The 20,032-nt window shown below is 48.9% G+C and overlaps 1 protein-coding gene across 13 annotated transcripts in view; it reads left to right on the top strand.

Annotated features, from left to right (window-relative positions):
- The window catches only part of PTPRS (protein tyrosine phosphatase receptor type S), a 309,039-nt gene that overhangs the window by 234,940 nt on the left and 54,067 nt on the right, over positions 1-20,032 (top strand). For 6 of the 13 annotated variants that reach the window (XM_081845987.1, XM_081845982.1, XM_081845989.1 and 3 more), the window contains exons 12-18: positions 4,789-4,982; positions 8,315-8,341; positions 11,128-11,245; positions 15,867-16,457; positions 17,238-17,335; positions 17,491-17,747; positions 19,221-19,314. In XM_081845987.1, the coding sequence (XP_081702113.1) occupies positions 4,789-4,982; positions 8,315-8,341; positions 11,128-11,245; positions 15,867-16,457; positions 17,238-17,335; positions 17,491-17,747; positions 19,221-19,314 (1,379 nt within the window). The remainder of the gene's footprint in view (positions 1-4,788; positions 4,983-8,314; positions 8,342-11,127; positions 11,246-15,866; positions 16,458-17,237; positions 17,336-17,490; positions 17,748-19,220; positions 19,315-20,032) is intronic. The other 7 variants (XM_081845994.1, XM_081845993.1, XM_081845985.1 and 4 more) reach the window with 2 other exon arrangements.

Below are 20,032 nucleotides of genomic sequence, written 5' to 3'. Positions count from 1 at the left end.
AAAACAACACTGGGTAAAACGGGCATTCAAATGACCAAGATTATCGTTCAGATAGTGGCCCTTAATCTCATTGCACCCTCGATAAACCTAGCAACCTTTGCTGTTGTCTGATCATTTTGATGATGATGATAATAATAATAATAATAATAATAATAATAATAATAATAATAATAATAATAATAATTTATACCCAGCCAAGGCCGGGCTCAGGGCTGCTAACAACCAATAATAAAAACGAGTTGAATGAATACAACTTAAAAAAAAAAGATTAAAATACAACATTAAAACAGTTAAAATGCACAAAGAAAGAACAATGTGGCCACAGATGGGTGGCATGGGATGGCAAGTAAGAGTTGGGGTGATGATCTCATTCCTCAGATCTTTATAAAGGGGACAGGACAGGAGAACATGAGCCACTGTTTCCAAATTGCCATCAGTCGGAGTGCCGCAGCAGGCTCTGCTACTGCGGGCGGCTCTGCGCCGCAAGTTCAGGGGCAACTGAGCCAGCGAGATGCTGAGGCGGCCGCGCTCCTGTGCGCCTGGGACTGGGCAACCTGGGGGGGGGGGGCCGCCGGGCAGATCTTTGCACCTGCATCGCTGCATATACGTAAGACAGCCCTGGGCTGGGTGTCCCAAACAGAGCTATAAGGAGCCTTTTAAGGCAGGGTTTCCAAAACCTATGCACTCTCCATCGCTCTCTCTGGTAACTTCCAGGCTGGGCTACCGCAATTCGCTGTACAGGGGGCCGCCCTTGAAGGCGACCCAGAAATGTCAGTCTGAAATGCAGCCTCCCAGAGTGGCTGGGGCAACCCTGTTGGGTTGCAAATACAAATGTGTAGTTCGCTTTTTAAAACATGCCGGTTTATTTCCAAGCCCAGTTTGAGGTGTTCGTGTTGGTCTTGAAAGCCCTCGACGACTTGAGCCGCAAATAATAATAATAATAATAATAATAATAATAATAATAATAATAATAATAATTTATTTATACCCCACCCATCTGGCTGGGTTTCCCCAGCCACTCTGGGCGGCTTCCAACAGAACACTAAAATACAATACAATAAAATAAAAGATCTGAAAGGCCGCCACGTAGCCTCTCAGGTGCTGAGATCAACAGTGGGGAGGGGGCTCTTGGTTGTTCCTTAGAGTGGCAGCCCAGGGAGACAGGGCCTTCTCTGGCAGCCCCTAAGCTAGCCGTGGAAGTCTCTGCATTCAGAGATGCGCCTGGCACCTTCATTATAGAGCTTGCAGAGAATGCCGAAGACATCCTTACTGGCTTTTGGGCCCCAACTTAATCTCTTCTCATTGTAATTCACTTTACGCTGCTTTGTAATGTTGTGTTTTAACGTTGTAACCTGCCCTGGGACCTTAAGGTGAAGGGCAGGCAATAGATAAACAGTTGGTGAGACCACGGTGGTGATAACAGCTAAGGCTGCAGGTTCGATCCCCTTACAGGACAGGCGCATACTTCACACTTGCTCCCCTGTAAAAAAAAAAAAAAAGATCTACTTTCCAGTGGTGTGTGATTGAGGGCTTAGCTCCATCCGAAGAACCTCCTCCCCTTTATTTCTGCACGAGATTAGCCCAGAGCAGGGACTCATGCAGAGACACAACTCTCGTAGAATAATTCCACTACGTGCGCATGCTTTTGGTCTCACCCTGGCAGGGGGACCTCCTTGCTCCGAGTGGAAATGTATTGGAAAGGGGGGGTGCCGGAGCACTCGCCCAGAGGGGCAACAGGCAGCTTTCCCCTCCCTGCCTTGCTCCCACCGTGGTTGGGCGTTCAATATGCCCTTAATTAATTCCTAGTGGCACTTTGTTTTAGAGGGCCGTAAATATCCCACTCTCTGCCAAAGACTGAGCACCCGAAGCCACGTCTGTAATGTAGTAAGATAAACCAATTACAGTGCAGGAGCTTCTGGAATTATTTAAAAAAGAGAGAGAGAGAGACCTGTGTTAGGATTTAAGGACTATATCGCTGCTTTGTTTGAGATATTCTTTTATCTCCACATTCTGGCCTTTTAGTCCGTCAGCGCAGTGTTCGGGGGGCGGGGGGCTGTCCCTCGGCAAAAATAATTCCCTTTGTTGACTGTGCCCAGCTGCAGGGGGTTGGACTAGATGGGCTTTGGGGTTCCCTTCCAAATCTACGATTCTGCGGTTCCGCAAAAAGGCAGCCGGATCTGGCTTCTTCGCCATGCACCGTTCTTTGCAGCACAATTTGCTTTCGGCAAATGCTGAACTTGTGCCTCTTTGATTCCTGGGACGAGTGTTTTGAAGGCCCACCCCTGTCTGTGATTCCCACATTGCAGGGGGTTGGGTCTAGATGACCCTTGGCCCCCCCCAGCTCTCCAGTTCTGCGATTCTAACAATCCTGCCCAACTCTCCCTGTGGCTGCCGTCCGTTTTTAACTGTTTTTAATTCTGAATTTTCAATTATTTCAGCCTGCCCTGGGACATTCCACTTCTGGAGGTGGTAATAAATTTAATAATAAGAAGAACAATGCTTTATAGCAACGGTTCTCAAACTTTTTCCCCTGGGCCACACTTCCCAAATTTTTTTTTAAAAAAAGGCTTGCGCCACACCAGATTTTTTTAATTCACAAGAAATACATTTAAAAATAAAAACCAACAATGCCTACTAGTGCTTGATTTTGAAAAGATATCTATCCGTATTCTGAAAATAAATTTTAAAAATTGATGCTGTACTTTATTATTTCCACTAAATTGATTTTTGAATTTTATTGTTATTCATGTTTTTTATACTGTATTTTATGCTGCTTTTATAATTAAGTGTTTTAAATTCGTTATTAGCTGCCCTGAGCCTGGTTTTTGAACCGGGAAGGGCGGAGTATAAATAAAAATTCATTATTATTATTATTTATTTTATTACACCGAAGTATTTAAATGTTTATTCGATTGTCCTTGAGTCTTCCTGCCTAACCTATCATAGAATAGTAGAGTTGGAAGGGAACCCAAAGGACATCTAGCCCAACCCCTTGCAATGCAGGAATCTCAACTAAATCATCCATGACAGATGGCCATCCCACCTCTGCCTAAAAACTTCCAAGGAAGGAGAGCCTACCACCTTCCAATGGAGTCCCTTCCGCTATCAAACAGCTCTTGCTGTCAGAAAGCTCTTCGTAATGTTTAGTCAGAATCTCCTTTCTTGTAACTTGAAGCCGTGGGTTCGAGTCCTACCCTCCTCCAGAGCAGGAGAAAAGCAAGCTCCATAAAAAACAATCACCATAAAAAACAACACAGAACCAGCCCTTTCCTTAAAAGCAAAGTTCCCCCAAAGTCTGTTGGAACAAGAAAGTATTCACCTGCTGGAGGAAGGATAGCAAGGAGGGAAGCCAGGCAGGATTCTTTAGGGAAGGAGTTTCAAAATTGCCTGGGAGGAGCCACCACCGAGAAGGCCCTCTCCCACATGCCCACCAAGCGGGCCTGTGAGGTTGGCAGGACCGTGAGAAGGGCCATAGCAGTTTGAAAGCACGTCAAAGTGCAAGTAGATAAATAGGTACTGCTCTGGCGGGAAGGTAAACGGCGTTGCCGTGCGCTGCTCTGGTTCGCCAGAAGCGGCTTCGTCATGCTGGCCACATGACCCGGAATCTGTACACCGGTTCCCTCGACCAGTAAAGCGAGATGAGCGCCGCAACCCCAGAGTCGGCCCGACTGGACCTAATGGTCAGGGGTCCCTTTACCTTTACATGAGCCAATGGCCACTCATTGTAGACCACTGTTTCTCAAACTTGGGTCCCCAGCTGCTTTTGGACTACAACTCCCATCACCCCTAGCTGTCAGGAGCTAGTCAGGAGCAGGTCAGCAATGAAACACCTGGTGTCAGTGAACTCTATATTCAAGGAAACAAGGTTGGCCCAGTGAGCAAAGCAACTTGCCCTGGCAAGACCTAGCCCCTATGAGGTGGTTGCTAGGACTGAAGGTCCCTGCCCGCCCGCAGTCTCTCCTTCGGGCACTGGCAGAGGAAGAGGGGTGCGGGGGCACGCAGCGCCCCCAGCAGCGTGATCCCGGTGGGGTGCCATCGCAGCTGCCCCCCGCCTGCTCTCCACCCCCCGGTGCCGGAGCATGAAGCTCCGCCATTGCCTTCAGGTCCTTCCCCAGCAATCTGAGACTTCTCTACCTCATTTATCCCTGCTCCACCCTTTTCATGCCTCTTCTGGTTCTGGGAGACCAGTGGAGAGGGTAGTTGGTCACAGCAGGAAAGAGCCTGCCTCATATCTGTCTCCTGGTCCCCCCACGCTGAGTCTGGACTGCTCTCTGCCACAGCCTCTTCCTGCTCACTAAAGCCTGTTGCCTCTTCAGCTTCCAACACCTCCTCCTCCTGCCAATCTTCTGGGCTCTGAGCCTTTTTCCCCTGGGGGTTCCCTTGGGGATTCCCCAACTGGTGCCTCCCCCCACTCCTTTGCATCCAGGCAGCCCGTGGCACTATGTAGCAGGACCAGTGGTTGGGGATAGTGGTAGTCCCAACAACTGCTGGAGACCCAAGCTTTGAGAACCATGTGGACTAGTGCCTTTAGATATAAGGGGGAGGTTGCAACTGACTCACAAGGCTCACTCCTACACCTTTGGGAACTGACACTCCTGAACCGCTGTGTTTGCGTGGAAAATAAAATTGGGCTAAATGGCAAAGAAGCCTATCTCAGGTCCTTTGAACCCTGGATGCTTTGAAATATCGTGTGAATTTCCTGTGTTAAAGCTGAAACATGCACCTTCTCTCTCTCTCTCTCTCTCTCTCTCTCTGTTCTTCTGGCTCCTTCCTTTTCCTCTCTTCCAGTGCCCAGTGCCCCGCCACGCAAAGTGGAAGTGGAGGTTCTGAATTCGACCGCCATTCAAGTGTCCTGGCGCTCGCCGCTCCAGAACCGCCAACACGGGCAGATTCGCGGCTACCAAGTACACTACATCCGAATGGAGAATGGGGAAGCCAGCGGTCTACCCCAGATCAAAGACGTGATGCTGGCTGATGCGCAGGTGAGCGCTGCTGCTGCTTCTCCTAATCATCTGCGATAGCCTAACATCCGTTCTCTGCGCGCTCTGCTGACGTCTGGGTTAGGCTACTGCAAGGTGCTAAGTGTGGGGCGGCCCTTGAAGATGGTTCAGAGCCTGGGCGCATAACACCAAGTCCTGGCTGACCCCTGGACTGAACAAACCCCAGTGCTGCAAAAGAGAACGTGAGCAATTTCTAGGCAACACAATGACCATGTACCGTATTTTTCGCTCTATAAGATGCACCAGACCATAAGACACACCTAGTTTTTGGAGGATGAAAACAAGGGAAAAAATACTCTGAATCTCAGAAGCCAGAACAGCAAGAGGGATTGCTGCGCAGCAAAACCTGTTCTGGTTTCTGGGATAGCTGCGCAGCCTGCATTCGCTCCATAAGACGCACACACATTTCCCCTTACTTTTTAGGAGGGAAAAGGTGAGTCTTATCGAGCAAAAAATACGGTACATACGTAATAGACTTGATAGAATTCCTTAAAACCATAACAAGTCCTTCATAAACCCATCTTATTTTGAATGAATGTATGTAAATGAAAATATCAAATGCTGTGGAACAGTGCTCGTTTAATAACATAGTGACTATTTTCATTTACATACATTCATTTGAAATAAGATGGGTTTATGAAGCAATTCTGTATCCTTCCACCACGCTGACGAAGAATTCTACGAAACAGTAGTCAATATCCGGAATCACTGTTCAGTATTGGACATCGTATTTGCTGAATACACAATGCTTCACAGCTTGACTTTCATCATACAAAGTCGGGTACATTTAAATATTTTCAGAGACTTTGAGACGAAAGATTTCATTTTGGACTTGTTATTGTTTTAAGGAATTCTATAAAAGATTGTCTATTGTGTATGTACATGGTCATCGTGTTGCCTAGACATTGCTGACACCTAGACTGCACTGACTACCAATTAGTTTCCTTGTCCAATCCAGCGTTGGATTTGACCTACAAAGCCTATTCAGCTCAGGACCCCAGTACCAGCACCAAGGGCCTTGTGGCGGTTCCCTCGCTGCAAGAAGCCAAGTCACAGGGAACCAGGCAGAGGGCCTTCTTGGTGGTGGCACCCGGCCTGTGGAACGCCCTCCCACCAGATGTCTAATAGAACAACAACTACCAGACTTTTAGAAGACATCTGAAGGCAGCCCTGTTTAGGGAAGCTTTTAATGTTTGGCGGACTATCGTATTTTAATATTTTGTTGGAAGCTGCCCAGAGTGGCTGGGGAAACCCAGCCAGATGGGGAGGGTATAAATAAATTATTATTATTATTATTATTATTATTATTATTATTATTATTATTATTATTATTATTAATATTATTAATAATAATAATAATCTCCAGGACCGCCTCTCTCCTTATGAACCAACCTGGACCCTGAAATTGTCCTCTGAGGCTCTTATCTTTGTGTCCCCTCCAAGGGAGCTCTAGAGCAGCTGTTCTCAACCTGTGGATCCCCAGATGTTGTTGGACAGCAACTCCCATCATCCCTGAGCTCCGGCCTTGCTAGCTAGGGATGATGGGAGTTGTAGTCCAACAACATCAGGGGACCCACAGGTTGAGACAGGCTGCTCTGGAGCATGGCAAGATGAGAACAGGCCTTTTCAGTGGTGAGTCCCTCCTTGTGAAATGCTCTCCCCAGAGAGGCTCACCTGTCGACATCATTATCTGCTTTTAGTCAAGAAGGCAAACGGATTTCCCCCACCACACTTCGGTTCTTAGTTATTATCTGCAGCCTCTTGCTAGTGGGCGGGATGTTTTAATCCTGCCTTTCAAAACGGGGGGGGAATGAATGTGTTTCAGATGTTGATATACGCTTTGAATTGCTTCGGCAAGAGAGAAAAAAGCTCTTCCTAAATACAGTGGTGCCTCGCAAGACGAAATTAATCCGTTCCGTGAGGCTCTTCGTATAGCGGTTTTTTCGTCTTGCGAAGCAAGCCCATTGACAGCTTAGCGGATTAGCGCTATTAGCGGTTTAGCGGCTTTTAGCGATCAGCTGATAAGCGCCTTAGCGGCTTAGGAAAAGGGGGGGGAAGGGGGGAAAACCCCGCAGGAACTCGCAAGACATTTCGTCTTGCGAAGCAAGCCCATAGGGAAATTCGTTTTGCGAAGCGCCTCCAAAACGGAAAACCCTTTCGTCTAGCGGGTTTTCCATCTTGCGAGGCGTTCGTCTTGCGGGGCACCACTGTACCATATTTTTCGCGCTATAGGACGCACCCAATCATAGGACGCACCTTGTTTTAGAGGGGGAGAACAAGGAAAAAAATTCTCCCCCTCTCTGCTCAGCACCCCTTAAGCGAAGCGGCAGGAGAAACGGAGCCCCTTCCATTTCTCCTCCCGCTTGGCTGAAGGGGAGCTGCGCAGCTCTCCCTCTCTGCCGAAGCCAGGAGAGTCTTGCTCTCCCGGCTTTAGCAAAAGGAACCCGAAGCCTTCGGAGCGCAGCGCGAGTTCCTGCTGCGCTCCAAAGGCTTCAGGCGGCTATCCCTGAGGCTGGTGAGCGAGAGGGGTCGGTGCACACCGACCCCTCTCGCTCTCCAGGCTTCAGCGAAAGCAACGCGAAGCCTCTGGAGCGTGGAGGGAGCGCTCCCTCTGCACTTCGGAGGCTTCGCGTTGCTATCGCTGAAGCCAAAGAGTCTGCATTCACTCCATAGGACGCACACACATTTCCCCTTAATTTTTGGAGGGGGGAAAAGTGCGTCCTATAGCGCGAAAAATACGGTATGTTGGTGGTTAAACCTGGGAGCTTCCGAATGCAAGGCAATATGCACTGCGGCTGAGCTCTGCCTGCATCAAGTATAAGTTGCCTTCTGAACGGCTGGTCCATTTGGCTCAGCGTCGGCCCCACTGACTGGCACCAGCTGTCCAGGGTTTCAGGCAGGGACTGCATGCATACAGGAGCTCTAACCACTGAGTGACATTCCCCCCACCCCCCAAAAACAAACCTTTCACCTTGAAAACGTTCCACCCTCCGAAAAGGGTTGTTGTTTCCCCCCCAGTTGGCGCCACTGCAGATGCTGCCTTTTCAAAGCTCTGCCACTGCTATCCGTAAGAATCATAAAATTCTAGTTGGGGGGAGCCCAAAGGTCATCTAGTCCAACCCCCCAAGTAGCGCATCCTACTAACCTCATCCCTCCTTGGACCTCCCCCTCTTCACGGGCTTCCGAGAAGCGGGCTATTTTGCTTCCAAACTGCTCCTCTGCAAACTTTCTCTCTCTCTCTCTCTCTCTCTCTCTCTGTCTGTCTTACACGTTTTCCTCTTTCTGTCCTTAACCGCATACCCTCTTTTGCTCAGTGGGAAACCGATGACACTGCAGAATACGTAAGTACGGACTCTTTCTTGTCCGGGTGACCCTTTTGCTCTGCTCCCCAGCCCCCTTTCCCTTCCGTTGGTGATGCTGTGGCATTTGTGGATTTCTGCTTTTGCCCTTTTTCTATTCCCGTGCCCCGTTCTGGCAGTTTCCCTTGCATCTGTCCAGCCAAAGGGAGGCCTTGCCAGCCGCAACTGGGCCGCCGCACTATCACTATCTTCTGTGATGTCTCTCCTAATTTATAGTTCTCATAGCGGCTTTCAACCACACGTGTACAGTGGGGCAAATGTGGCCCTCCAGACCTCTCTACCTGGCCCAGGAAGCTCTCCCCAGGCACCACCGCCCATAGCTGTCAACCGTCCCTTATTTGGAGGGAAACTCCCTTATCCCAGCGGCATGTCCCACTGCTGTCCCTTATTGATGATGTCCCTTAAATTTCCCGGGTTTCCAAGGAAGCAGCTCCTCTCCCTCCCTCTCTGCCGGCCAGGGAGGAGGGAGGCTCCAACTGTGTTGCTTGGCTGCGTTGCTCACCCAGTAAGGAGTCTAAGAACGACTGGGGAGTGGAGCTTGCATGCCTTGTGCCGATCAAATCAGCCGCCTTGCCTGGGGACTCGCCTTTGCTCAGCGCTTCCCAGCGGAGAGGTGACGGTGGTTTTCCTTGCTGCATCCCCTTTGCCGGGTTGCTGCGCTGTGGGAACCACCGCTTGGGCCTTCGTTTGGCTGCTGGTTGACTGAAATCCCTTATTTTGGCTGCTGGTCCCTTATTTTCGAGGCTGCTGGTCCCTTATTTTCAGATCTGTAAGTTGACAGCTATGCCACTGCCCCCTCGCCAGCCCTGATTCACACTCGCCTTCCATTTTTTTCTGAGCTCTTCTTGGAAGCGTAGTTTGTCCAGAGGGCTGGAATTTGCTCACCTTTCTGGAAGATGGAGAGGGGGAAGTAGGGAAAGTAGCCGAGTGTCCAAAGGTGGTATTTGGCAAATCACACTGCCCACCACTGACAAGTAGCCCCCTAAGGTCGCCCAGGAGAAAATGTGGCCCCCAGGTTCGGGGGTGAGGGGCCTTCCCCACGCTTTCTGCACAGGAACAGAGACTGCTCAGTGTCCTTGCAGAACCAGGATTCTGCAAGCAGCACTTCCTGGTCACATCAGCAGAATCTCCCTCCCACCTGCCCTGCAGCAAGCCAGCTGGGCCTCCCTTAGCCCACGGCAGAAGCCCCCTTTCGTTTGCTGGGAAATATGGGGAGGGGGCAGGTAAGCCCCAGCCTAAAGAATTGATCACAAGACCACACCACAGGCACACAATTTGAGTGGCAATGCCAATAATAATAATAATAATAATAATAATAATAATAATAATAGGGAAAAATTATTTATATCCCGCCCTCCCCAGCCGAAGCCGGGCTCAATTCATTATAAAATCAGTTCAAATCAAATCAATGGCACCCATTGGGCTAGAGTTCTATGAGGATTACCAAAGGAGGGGGTCAGACTGCCTTGGCTAAAGGCCTGGTGGAACAGCTCCGTCTTGCAGGCCCTGGGGAAAGATATCAAGTCCCGCAGGGCCCTGGTCTCTTGGGACAGAGCTTTCCACCAGATTGGGGCCACAGCTGAAAAGGCCCTGGCTCTGGTTGAGTCCAGCCTAACCTCCCTGTGGCCTGGGATCTCCAATATGTTTTTGTTTGAAGACTGTAGGGTCCTCCATGGGACATACCAGGAGAGCTTTGGGTTCCCAGCCCCCACAAATATTTAATTGGGGGGAGCCAAAGGGACCTTGGTAGGATGTTGGTGGCGCTGTGGGTTAAACCACAGAGCCTAGGTCTTGCTGATCAGAAGATCGGCGGTTCGAATCCCCGCGATGGGGTGAGCTCCTGTTGCTCGGTCCCTGCTCCTGCCAACCTAGCAGCTCGAAAGCACGTCAAGTGCAAGTAGATAAATAGGTACCACTCTAGCGGGAAGGTAAACGGCGTTTCCGTGCGCTGCTCTGGTTCGCCAGAAGCAGCTTCATCATGCTGTACGCCGGCTCCCTCGGCCAATAAAGCGAGATGAGCGCCACAACCCCAGAGTCGGCCACGACTGGACCTAATGGTCAGGGGTCCCTTTACCTTTAAAGGGACCTTGACTCCTGCGCTTGCTGCCCTGCTCCCCACCTCTCCCGTCTCTGAAACAAGGGAAGGGAGACCCTGGCAAAGTGGCCTTGAGCTGAGGGGGGCAGTACCCCAAAACAGCTGCATTCACAGTCCCAAAAGGCACCCCTGCCTGGCATTAAAGTGCCCCATAGCCGCCACCGCCCTCAGACACACATGCACCCTCTTCCAGAATCAGCTTGTCGGCAGGGGAGGGGTGCATGGTGTTTGCACGTGTAAAGGAGGTTTTTAATCTCCTTGAAGCTGCTGGATTCTCTTTTCCTCCCCTCTCCTCCGAGACTCTGGACTCCTTTGAAGAACCTGGCAGAACGTTTTGACAGCGGATGTGTTTTCTGCCGAGATAGAAGCTGGGAGGCAGATGGAGGAGCAAAGGCCCACCCCCACCTCTCTCTCGGCTGCACGTTTTGCATAAAGAGGATTCCTCAGAGTTTGTGTGTTTTCGTAGCTAAACTGTGTGCATTTCCTTCCCGCAACCTCGCAACCCCGCTTTTCCTTTTCCTCTCGCTTGCGTTGTGTCGTGTTCCCTGCATGCATCCCCGTTGTTGGGCCCCCCCCCCCCAGCCACCGCCAAGCTCAAACTGTTCTGCCTTCGGTATTTTAAAAGGGTAAAAACATCTCTCTCTCTCTCCTTCTCTTGGATTCCCGTCTCCAGGAAATGATCATTGCTGGGTTGCAGCCAGAGACTGCCTATTCCATCACTGTGGCTGCCTATACCATGAAAGGCGACGGCGCCCGCAGCAAACCCAAGGTGGCCGTGACCAAGGGGGCAGGTGAGCATCTCTCGGAGGTTAACACCGCCAGCCTTCATTGCAGGGCAGTTGCACAAAGGCAGCTCCAGAATGCTTCCTTTTCTACTTTTAAAATCGTTTTTAAAAACATTATTTTATCAACAACCATTACTAAACCCAGAAGTGCATCATCAGGGTATCGCCTCGTGCCATGTGCAAAGCAAGCGATAAATAAGAAGCAAAAGTGATTGTAGCACCCCCTTATCAACCAAGGCACCCATATTTCCCAAGGTGGCGTGGATGGTGAACGTTGAGCATCCGAGTTTGAAGCGCAGGAAATAAAAAAATCCCACTCAGTGCCGTAAGTGCAGGCAGTGATTGCCTAGAAGCTTGTGAGAGTGATTGGCTAGAAGATAAGGATTCTGATTGGTGTCAAGCTGACAATTCTGATTGGCTAGAAGATAATGGTGTAAATTGGCTAGAAGATCAGGATTCTGATTGGCTAGAAGATCAGGGTCCTGATTGGTGTGAAGCTGAGGATTCTGATTGGCTAGAAGATCAGCATTCTGATTGGTGCGAAGCTGAGGATTCTGATTGGCTAGAAAATAAGGATGTAGATTGGCTAGATGATCAGGATCCTGATTGGCTAGAAAATAAGGATTCTGGTTGGTGTCAAGCTGGCAATTCTGATTGGCAAGAAAATAAGGGTGTAAATTGGCTAGACGACCAGGATCCTGATTGGTGTGCAGCTGAGGATTCTGATTGGCTAGAAGATCAGCATTCTGATTGGTGCAAAGCTGAGGATTCTGATTGGCTAGAAAATAAGGATGTAGTTTGGCTAGATGATCAGGATCTTGATTGGCTAGAAAATAAGGATTCTGATTGGCTAGAAAATAAGGATGTAGATTGGCTAGAAGATCAAGAATCTTATTAGTGTGAAGCTGAGGATTCTGATTGGCTAGAAGATCAGCATTCCGATTGGTGCGAAGCTGAGGAATCTGATTGGCTAGAAAATAAGGATGTAGATTGGCTAGAAGATTACTAGTGTGATTCACTAGATGACTAGACCTTCCAGGACATTCCCCCGCAAAAAACCTAATCTTTTGTGAAGATTTATCTTCCTGTTTTTCTCCCCTCCTCCTCCTCCTCCTCATTTTCTTCCTGGATCTTATTTCATTGCTGCTGGGTTTGTCCATCCATCCATCACTAAAGGAGTATCTCTCCAGCAGATAAGCTCTTATCCAAGAACTTGTTCCACTTAGCTCCAGATAGATAATTTGTTTTCTTTCCTTTTTTAAAGGAAAAAAAAATTCCTAATTTGGGGGAATTGCTTCTTTCCCTTGCCAAATTTTTCAGATGGGTCTTTGGTGATCTTTTATCTGCTTTGTGCTGTTCAGTCAATAATTCACATTTTGGTAAAGGGAAAACAATTTCCCAAGCTCACATCATCCCCGGAGCTCACAGGGCCTTTTCGGGCCAGCTGCTGCCCCTCTCAGCCAAACCTGCCTCACCTGTTGTGAAAATAAAAACAGGGAGATGGGAGAAAGAACCGTCCTGGAATACAGAAATGCCAAGCTCAGCCCCTGGCAATCTCAAGACAGCAGGTGAGCAATTGTTGGTCAGAATCAGGCAAGCCTGGACAAGCAGATGATCTGAAGTCCCAGTTTCGGCCCCTCCAGATGTCCTTTTTTTTTAATATAAATATTTTTTATTAAGTTTTAGAAAAGACAACAAGCATGAGAAAGAAAAACAAATACACAAAAATACAAAATTATAAAATACATAAGAAAAAAGAAAAAATAGTTTCAAAAAAGAAAAGAAAAAAACACATTTTAAGAAAAAAGAAGAAAAAACACAAAAATCCCTCTTTTTACTTCTCATCTTTGATTCACTTATTTTCTTGACTTCCTCACATCTCCCTTTTCTGTATCCCTGTTGAAAATTGATTCAGCAAATTCATATCCAATTTATTTGTCTAATTATCCATCCAATCTTATTTTTAACCTCGTTGCTAGAACCCCTTCAGTTCATTTCAATGCCATTAACATTCAAAAATTTTACAATATTTCTGTAAGCAAATTTTAAATTTCTTCCAATCTTCTTCCACCGACTCTTCTCTCTGGTCTCGGATTCTGCCAGTCATTTCCGCCATCTCCATATATTCTATTACTTGCATCTGCCATTCTTCCAGATGTCCTTTTTTTTAAAGTGTGCATTCGCAATGATTTGCGCTCAGGGCAGTCACACACAATCCTACTTTCAGTCCAGTCGCACTGCGGCAGATATCCAGTATCCTCCTGCTGAAGTCCTGTAATGTTTCATCCTGGAGGTAATTCTGGTTAATTTTTCTCCTGATTTTGCAGTGCCATAGCTTCTCTCTCTCTCTCTCTCTCACACACACACACACACATTATATATATATATAATTTTCAACAGTTATTAAACATACTTTTATACCTTACACAATTTCTTTGACTTCCATCAATCACATCTGAAAATTTTCCAATCTTTTCACTTAATATCCATTTCTTACTTTCACTATTACATTTAAATCTCATAACTAATGTCTCTCTTCTTTCTCTTCTTTGCAATATTTCATATATTTCTCCTTACAAAACTTTTTGTAGTCCTACTAGCGTAATTTGTTGATGACAGTTGCTCTTCAAGTAGTTTGTATATTTCTTCCAATCTTCTGCAAATCTCTGGTCCCGCAGGTTTCGAATCCTTCTTGTCATTTTATCTAATTCTGCGTAGTCCATTAGTTTCGTCTGCCATTCTTCTTTCGTCGGGATTTCTTCTTGCTTCCATTTCTGAGCCGACAATACTCTTGCCGCTGTTGTTGCATATAAGAAGCAGTGCCATAGCTTCTCAGGGCAGGAACAAAGTGGTGTCACAACTGGGGAAGCCATTGCACAGCGAACGGTTAAAGCAGGATAGATCCAGCACGGAGGCACTGCTATTTTGTCAAGAAGGTGTTGCAGGGAGTCAGAACAAATCCTGAACCATCTTGGAATGTTTTCCTCCCTAAGAGAGTGAGAATAGGGAGTGCCCATCTCCACTATACATTTAAAGCAGTGCCATATCACTTTAAACAGCCCCCTCCCAAAGGATTCTGGGAACTGCAGTTTGTTCTGAGTCCTGAGAGCCCCTTATCTCTCTGCACTTCGGTCCCAAAATATGTCCCTGCATTGGCTCTTCACTTCTCTAAGGCCCCATATAAGCCATACCTTTAAGGCAGGATCAGACCACTTCAAACAGTCATGACTTCCCCCCCCAAAGGATTCTGGGAAGTGTGGTTTGTTCAGAGTGCTGAAATTTGTTAGGCAACCCCGGCCCCCTCTTACAGAGCCATCCTCAGCCTTCTGAAATTCTCATTTCTTTAAACTGGCCATCTGTCGGTAGAGCATGAGACTTTATCTCAGGGCTGTGAGTTCGAGTTTACCCACGTTGGGCAAAAGATTCCTGCATTGTAGGCAGTTGGACTAGATGACCCTCATGGTCTCTTCCAACTGTACAATTCTATGGGAGGAGGAGGTGTCAGAAGCAGAAGAGGTAAAAGGGCTTAGTGACCAGGGAGAGGCTGTGGAAGAGAAAAGTTCAGAAGCAGAAACGGAGAGGGGCCAAGAGGTAGAGAGGAAGTCCGTCTGGTGAAGAGTCACGGATTTCTCCCCCTCCTGCTGCAACCAACTCCCCTCCCTCTGGTCTCACAGAACCAAGAAAGGCATTGTAGCCTTATTAGACTAAGGCCGATTGGTGAGATCTGCGTTGCTCCCGGACAGGAGGAAGGAAGTCAAATGACACCAAGGTTGATTCAGAGAAAGGGTTTATTCTGCTCTCCGGATAGCAGAAGGCACTTGCGTGGTCAATTCACAACAAGTCCAAAGAAATGAGAGATTCCATGCAGTATATATATCCTCCAGGCACCCTCTCCCCCCTTCCCCAGGAATCCAGCCACGTCAGCTTATACACGTAAGTTGACGTCACAGATGTTCCTGCCCCTGTAATCTTAACCATAAAAGGGTTTTCCTGTACTCTTGACCATATAAGGGTGTTCCTGTTCCTGTATTCCTTATCTTGGGGTAAGAAGGTCACCAACTCTAAGAGCACTCCTGGCGCCGTTCCCGGGGGGCTGACAAGGTCTGTGCGTCAGTGTGGTCAGGATGTAAGATAAGACCCAGATGTGTCATCCCTGCTCCACTTTGGAACTGACAAGGCCATTCATTAGGCGTCATGGACTGATAAAGGAGAGAGCTTTGTTTATACAGCTGGGTTCCTGTTATACATTTGCTCAAGGGCTCAAGTTAATGGTTTTTAGCTAATGCACCCTTGGAGAAGGAAAAACGCAATTTTGGGGCCCGTTTCAGACTGATTTTAGATTTGGGAAACCCGTTCCTTCAGCATGAATAGGGTGGAGGAGAGGTTGGGCTGTATGCAGGCACAGTCTCTGGTTGCCTGGAAAAGCCCTGGGGAGGAGGGGACTTTGGCAGCTGTGGGGAGGCGAGGACTTTCAACCTCCTGGGGATGATCTGCTGTGCTCATTAGGCCTGACATCCCACCAAGCCTGTGCAAGTCGTGTTCTTGCTCATCAGTTCCCAACTCACATGGTGTGCGATTTACTGCCGCCTCTCCTCCTGACCTGGTCTGCCTCTCTTCTCTCCTCAAGTCCCAGGGAAGCCGATCCTCTCCATCCACCCGACTCAAGAAAACGCCCTGCTGGTCAAGTGGGAGCCTCCTCTGGATGCAGAGGGTCAGGTGCTGGGCTACCGCTTGCAGTTCGGCCGCAGGGACGTTGACCCCTTGGCGACGCTGGAATTCTCCTCGGAGGAGGACAGGTATGCCGCCACCAACATCCACCGAGGGGCCACCTACGTCTTCAAGCTGGCCGTCAAAAGCCGGTCCGGCTTCGGGGAGGAAGCGGTCCTGGAGCTCACCATCCCAGAAGATGTGCCCAAGGGGTACCCGCAGATCCTCGAGGCCAGCAACATCACCTCCAAGTCGGTGCAGTTCCACTGGATGCCCCCGGTCCTGGCCGAGAGGAACGGGGTCATTGTGAAGTACACCGTGGCCTATCGCGAGGCCGCCTCTTCCGGGAGCCCACAGGAGAAGGATCTCCCTCCGTCTCCCGAGAACTCGTACACGCTGAACGGCCTCAAGCCCAACACGGCCTACGATGTTAAAATCCGAGCCCACACCAGTAAAGGTCCGGGGCCGTACAGCCCTTCTGTCCAATACCGGACGTTCCTCCTGGACCAAGGTAGGACTTGCCGACTTCTCCACGGTGACTCTCTCTCCCTGTATCCTGAGCTGCTCCCGGGAGGCAGAGAAGTAAACAAAACCACAAAGCGGTTAAAAATGAAATGCAAACAAAAACATGCAAGCCCGCAAATCAAAAGCCATTAAGCTCCCCGCTGGCTTGGAAGACAGGCGTGCGAGTACGTTCCTTTAAAAAAAATAAAATATCAAAATTAGAAAGGCAGGTGGCTTCTCTCTGCCTTCGGCAGGTAAGTCCTCTTTCCTCTTTCTTCCAAAAGTCAAGTCCAGACAGTCCTCCTTGATTGACAGCTGGGCGGAGCAGTCGCTATCACAGGTGGGAGGAGCCTTTTCTTCTGCTTTCTCGCCTTTTCTTTTTCTTTCTCTTTCTCTTTCTCTCTCTCTCTCTCTCTCTTTTGCAAACCACAAAACATGGGAAGGGGAGATAAACGAAACACGAGCCCCACATGTCCTGTCCCCCACCCCACCGCAGAGGCCCTTTTCTCCTCAGCAGCCAATCAGGAGCTACGTAGCCTGTTTTCGAGGGGCGGGCACAGGGAGGAGGGGCGTGTCCTGTTGTGTGATGTCATGGCGCCAGGGTTGGGTACGGGACGGAACGGAATGGGCAACCGTTCTGGGCGGAAACCGTAGGGTGTATTTCGGAAGGCGTTACCGATTGGTTGGAAGACGATTCTTGCCGGTTGTTTGGAATTCCAAAATGTGGCTCTTTTCACCCCCGTTCCCCTTGCTCCCCGCCTCCCCTCACTGCTTTTCTTTCCAACAGTTTTCCCAAAAAACTTCAAAGTGAGAATGGTGACCAAGACATCCGTTCTCCTAGGATGGGAGTTCCCAGAGAATTACAGTTCTGCAGTTCCGTACACGGTACAGATTTATATTACGTTTGGGGAGCGTTGCACAACCTGTCGGGGTGGGTAGGGGGTGGAGGGACCCCCCTTCACCCCGAGGTTCACGTTCCCTCACTTGCCAACCTCTCATAAATCTCGATTCGCTTCTCCCCTCCCCCCCCCGAACTTCAGATCCAGTACGAGGGCAAAGAGATCGAGGTGGACGGCCGTGCCACTAAGAAGCTCATCACGAACCTGAGACCTCACACGTTGTACAGGTTCGTCCTGAAAGGTCCTAAGGGCACTCTGGGGAACCTCCAACAGCAAGTGGAGGTTTCGACGGCAGCCAACCTGCTCAGTCGGAAGCCGGAGGTGACCTACAGACACGACCTGGATGGGAGCATCGTGGTGAACCTGCCGGAAGTGAAAGGCTCAGATTCACCTGCACAGTACGTAAAAATAACGGGGAGCCTGTGTTAGGATATTTCCGTTCCTCCTTTAAAAGGGAGCAGGCTGTTGTGTGTCACAGTCCTGCGTACTTCCTACTCACAGGGAGTTTCCGTTTTGTATATAGCTTTTCTTTTCTGTCTGTTGCCTCGATACGAAGGCAGGCAGTCATGTTTTTCCTTTGTTCTGACCAACGCTGAATAAAGTTGTAAATATGCTCTTCTGCGTGCACGAGTCCTGGAATGTGTCTGAGGCTCGTGTCGCTAACTGACTGATGCTGTTCTACGGGAGATCGATGGATCGTCTGGAGATGACTGTCTCCCTGCCAGTATCCCAAGAGGCAGGGCCGTCTTACCCATAGGCGCTAGGGGTGCGGGGCACCCGGGCACCAGGCTCTTAGGGGCGCCAGGCCGAGAGTCGGGGGGGCCTGGAGTTGAGGCTGCGGAAAAGCCCACCGCTGGCCAGAGCGCCATGGCGGGCTTTTCTGCTGCGCCACGAGTTCGAGGGCGACCGAGCCAGTGAGATGCTGAGGCGGCCGGCTGGCTCCGCCCTCCTGCGCACCCGGGACTGGGCAATCTTTGCACCCCAGCGCCACATATGCTTAAGACAGCCCTGCTGGGAAGTAAAGCAACTTGCAGCCCACAAGCCTGGTTTCATGTAGCTCCCTGCCAGGGATTTTAATGTATTTATTTCTGAATAACAATGGGGATAACAATGTCACGCTGGGGTGTGGGGTGTGGACTTAAACACGTTGCTGAGTTCCCAGAAAATAGACCAGAGGCAATTGTATTTCATCCAGCAGAGCTTTACTGCTGCTGACGGCAAATGAGCATCACGGTCACAAATCCAATGCATTCAGGATTGGCCCTGTCCATAAGAAATCCAGTTGCCGCTTAACTTAAAACTTACAAGAACTTATAATAAGACTAAACCGTAACACTATAGCATACAGAACACCGCGCCAGAACAAAGAGTTAGAAAGAGAACATAAATAAAAACCAGCCTCCTTCTGGCCTGACTATTATAGTCAGCATGACTTTGACAGAAAGAGATATCAGGACCAGCTGTACTCGGCTTCTCAGAAGGAATAACCCAAACAAGAACCTTCTTTCGCACAGAAGAAACCTTCCAGAACCCTCCTGAACTAAACAGAACAGGAAAGATCTCTACACATCAGATCAATATTTTCTGTACTAAGAAATGCAAACAGACAAATAGTAATAATCTTATTATTAATATGCCGCCCATCTGACCGGCTTGCCCCAGCTACTCTGGAGGGCTCCGGACAAAATATTAAACCCAGTAAAAAGACAAATTGCCCTATATCCCTTTTTTTAAAAAGTTTAAAATTCTGTGGTATTTCATTCCACCTTTAACGTTTTATTTCTTAGCTAGGTTGGCACTTCGCTGTCGTTCTCTCTTTCCTTTTTAGCCTGTTCCTCATCTCAGTTCCTTCTCCTTTCCTGATCTGCCAGGGCATACTATATCATTGTCGTTCCCCTGAAGAAATCCAAAAGTGGCCAGTTTCAGAACATATACCACAGTCCAGAAGAGGTGGACTTGGAGGAGGTGAGTGTCAGCCGTCATTCATGTACCCCGCACCCCAGCCTTCTTGTGTATACTCGGGGTTGGCCCAGGACATCTCCCAGAATCCTCTTGGGTAGATCAAAGAATGGGGGGCAGTGAGATGATTTAGGGGGTGCAAAGAGGCGGCGGGGGGCGCTGGAGCAATAAACAACTACCAAACTTTGAAAAGCTGGTATCACTCCATCAAGTTCATCCGGTTTGTTGAATTCACTTGAATAAATGCGCAATTAAATGTTGCTGTTCTGGATTTTCTTTTACTGTTCTCCTTTTCAGTGGGTTCTGCAAACCGCTGTTCTGAATTTTCTGGATTTTCCTTTTACTATTCGCTTCTTTAGTGGATTCTGCAAGCCGCTATTCTGAACAATGCTTTTTATAGGGTAGGGGGAACTGGGGGTGAGTTTATGGAACGGCGGGGGGGGGGGCAAAAAAGTTTGGGAAGCACTTCTCTAAGACCTCAGCAAATGTCGGAGGAAGTCAACCCTGGATATTTACAGAAGCCTACAAACTTGTGAGTCAGGAGACAGAGTCTACTGCATCTCGGAACCTGCATGTTTCTAGCTGTGGGCACTCACAAGTTTCTAGACCTCATTGCCGCAGGGAGAAGATTTGAAAGTGGTGCATAGAGGTTTTAAGTAGCCCATGGATGGAGGGCTTGGGACAGCTTGTTGTGGGGCAGGGAGGGGGAGCTCCTGCCCTCTGG

Source organism: Podarcis erhardii, assembly GCF_964252035.2.
Source record: "Podarcis erhardii genome assembly, chromosome: 18".
NCBI classification, from domain to species: domain Eukaryota; kingdom Metazoa; phylum Chordata; class Lepidosauria; order Squamata; family Lacertidae; genus Podarcis; species Podarcis erhardii.
This window is presented reverse-complemented; position numbering and strand designations above follow the sequence as displayed.